Source organism: Eimeria mitis, genomic scaffold, assembly GCF_000499745.2.
Source record: "Eimeria mitis Houghton genomic scaffold, Emh_scaff2939, whole genome shotgun sequence".
In the NCBI taxonomy this organism is placed as follows: Eukaryota; Apicomplexa; class Conoidasida; order Eucoccidiorida; family Eimeriidae; genus Eimeria; species Eimeria mitis.
This window is the reverse complement of record NW_013571281.1, coordinates 2107-3452: the sequence shown is the minus strand read 5'-3', so window position 1 is coordinate 3452 and position 1346 is coordinate 2107. Positions and strand designations below refer to the sequence as shown.

The window sequence follows — 1346 nt, the reverse complement described above, 5'->3', positions numbered from 1 at the left end:
CTCTTATCAAGCGCACTTCGACTGGATCGCAACTCACTATGGTCCTCGCCAACACCGATTGCTCTGTTCACACTTGCTGGCGCCAGCTGGCGCCAGCTGCGGGACCCACTCCCGCCGCTGGGAGGCCTGGTGGATAGCGACGTTAAGGAACTGGTGCAGCAAAAAGAACCAAAATGAAGGATATTTATCCCAAGTGCTCAGCCTTCTTTCCTCCCGAATGGGGGAAACCGATCAAGGTCACCCTCACAGAGTGGAGGCGACACAGGGCTGCACGCCTTTCGAGCATACACTGTGTACAAAGCTTACCCAGCTGAGCATGTTCATACAAAGAAAATAGTATACAAAGAACGCCGCATTCATTCTGCACTGTGTGAAGCTCCCTCAGTATGACAGACAACCAAGATGGGCTTGCAGCCCTGGAGATGCCTTGGACCTCTCCGGGTGTACGTCACCCTCACAGGCGGCGGCATCGAACTGTAACCAGCCAAACACGAACGCGTTCCCCTCCGCAACTCTTGCCCCCAGATGCAAGTCAACGTCAGCATCCACTGGTGGGTTCAGGCAGGGGTCCACATGATGGGGCGGCAAGAACATGGAAACATGAAAGAACTGTTGGTGCGAAGGATTGCTTCTGGTGAGCTACTCATCATTTCTTCTGTATTTTCCTTCCTTAAGAGTAAAATAAATTACAAACTCTCCCGCTAAGAAGAAACTAATTCCTTGAGTCTGACTGAGGAGTTCTCAGTTCCCCTAGTAAGTCACCATGCGTTACCTCCCTCGGACAGCCCTGTAGACTATCTTAAACTGGAGAGCTGAGCGGAGAAGTAACAACCGAAGAATAAAAGTGTGAAACTGGCGCAGAGGATGGAGTGCTGACCTCGCCGAAGAGAGAAAAGAGGCGCATTCCCGTTTATAAAGAAATTTTTAAAGCATGCTTTGAGCAGAATCACCAGATGAACCAACAAAAGGGAGAGGGAAACGCACTAGGCGTTCAGCATTTTGCTGCAGGCAACGGTAGTATGTATACGCGGTATGATGCCCACGGTTGTGGCTTCAACATGCATAGGTCTACCCCTTTCTCACTTCGCGCATAGACACACAAACTAGAAAAGACTTAGGCCTGTTCTCTCCCCTTTGGGGAGACTTGGATTCCTTATATTTTGTTTGGCCTCGCTTATACCCTGGAGGAGGATGGCACTAAAGGCCGTCTTGCATGCAGTACGCAGATGCTGCTTCAGGAAGCAGAAAACCTCTTAAGCCTCAGGGGATGATAGCTGAAGCGGGGTGAGTCTATACACGCTCACTAGGTGAGATGGTGGTGTGTTTCATCCCTTGCTGAGCTCCAT

General features: G+C 50.6%; 1 protein-coding gene across 1 annotated transcript in view; it reads right to left on the bottom strand.

Moving 5' to 3' along the window:
• EMH_0060480 (uncharacterized protein) overlaps positions 1 to 594 on the bottom strand; it is a gene marked incomplete at both ends in the record, with an annotated part of 3971 nt that extends 3377 nt beyond the window's left edge. The window contains one exon of the mRNA XM_013497799.1: positions 459 to 594. Within this exon, the coding sequence (XP_013353253.1) occupies positions 459 to 594 (136 nt within the window). The remainder of the gene's footprint in view (positions 1 to 458) is intronic.
• Positions 595 to 1346: the final 752 nt, after the last annotated feature.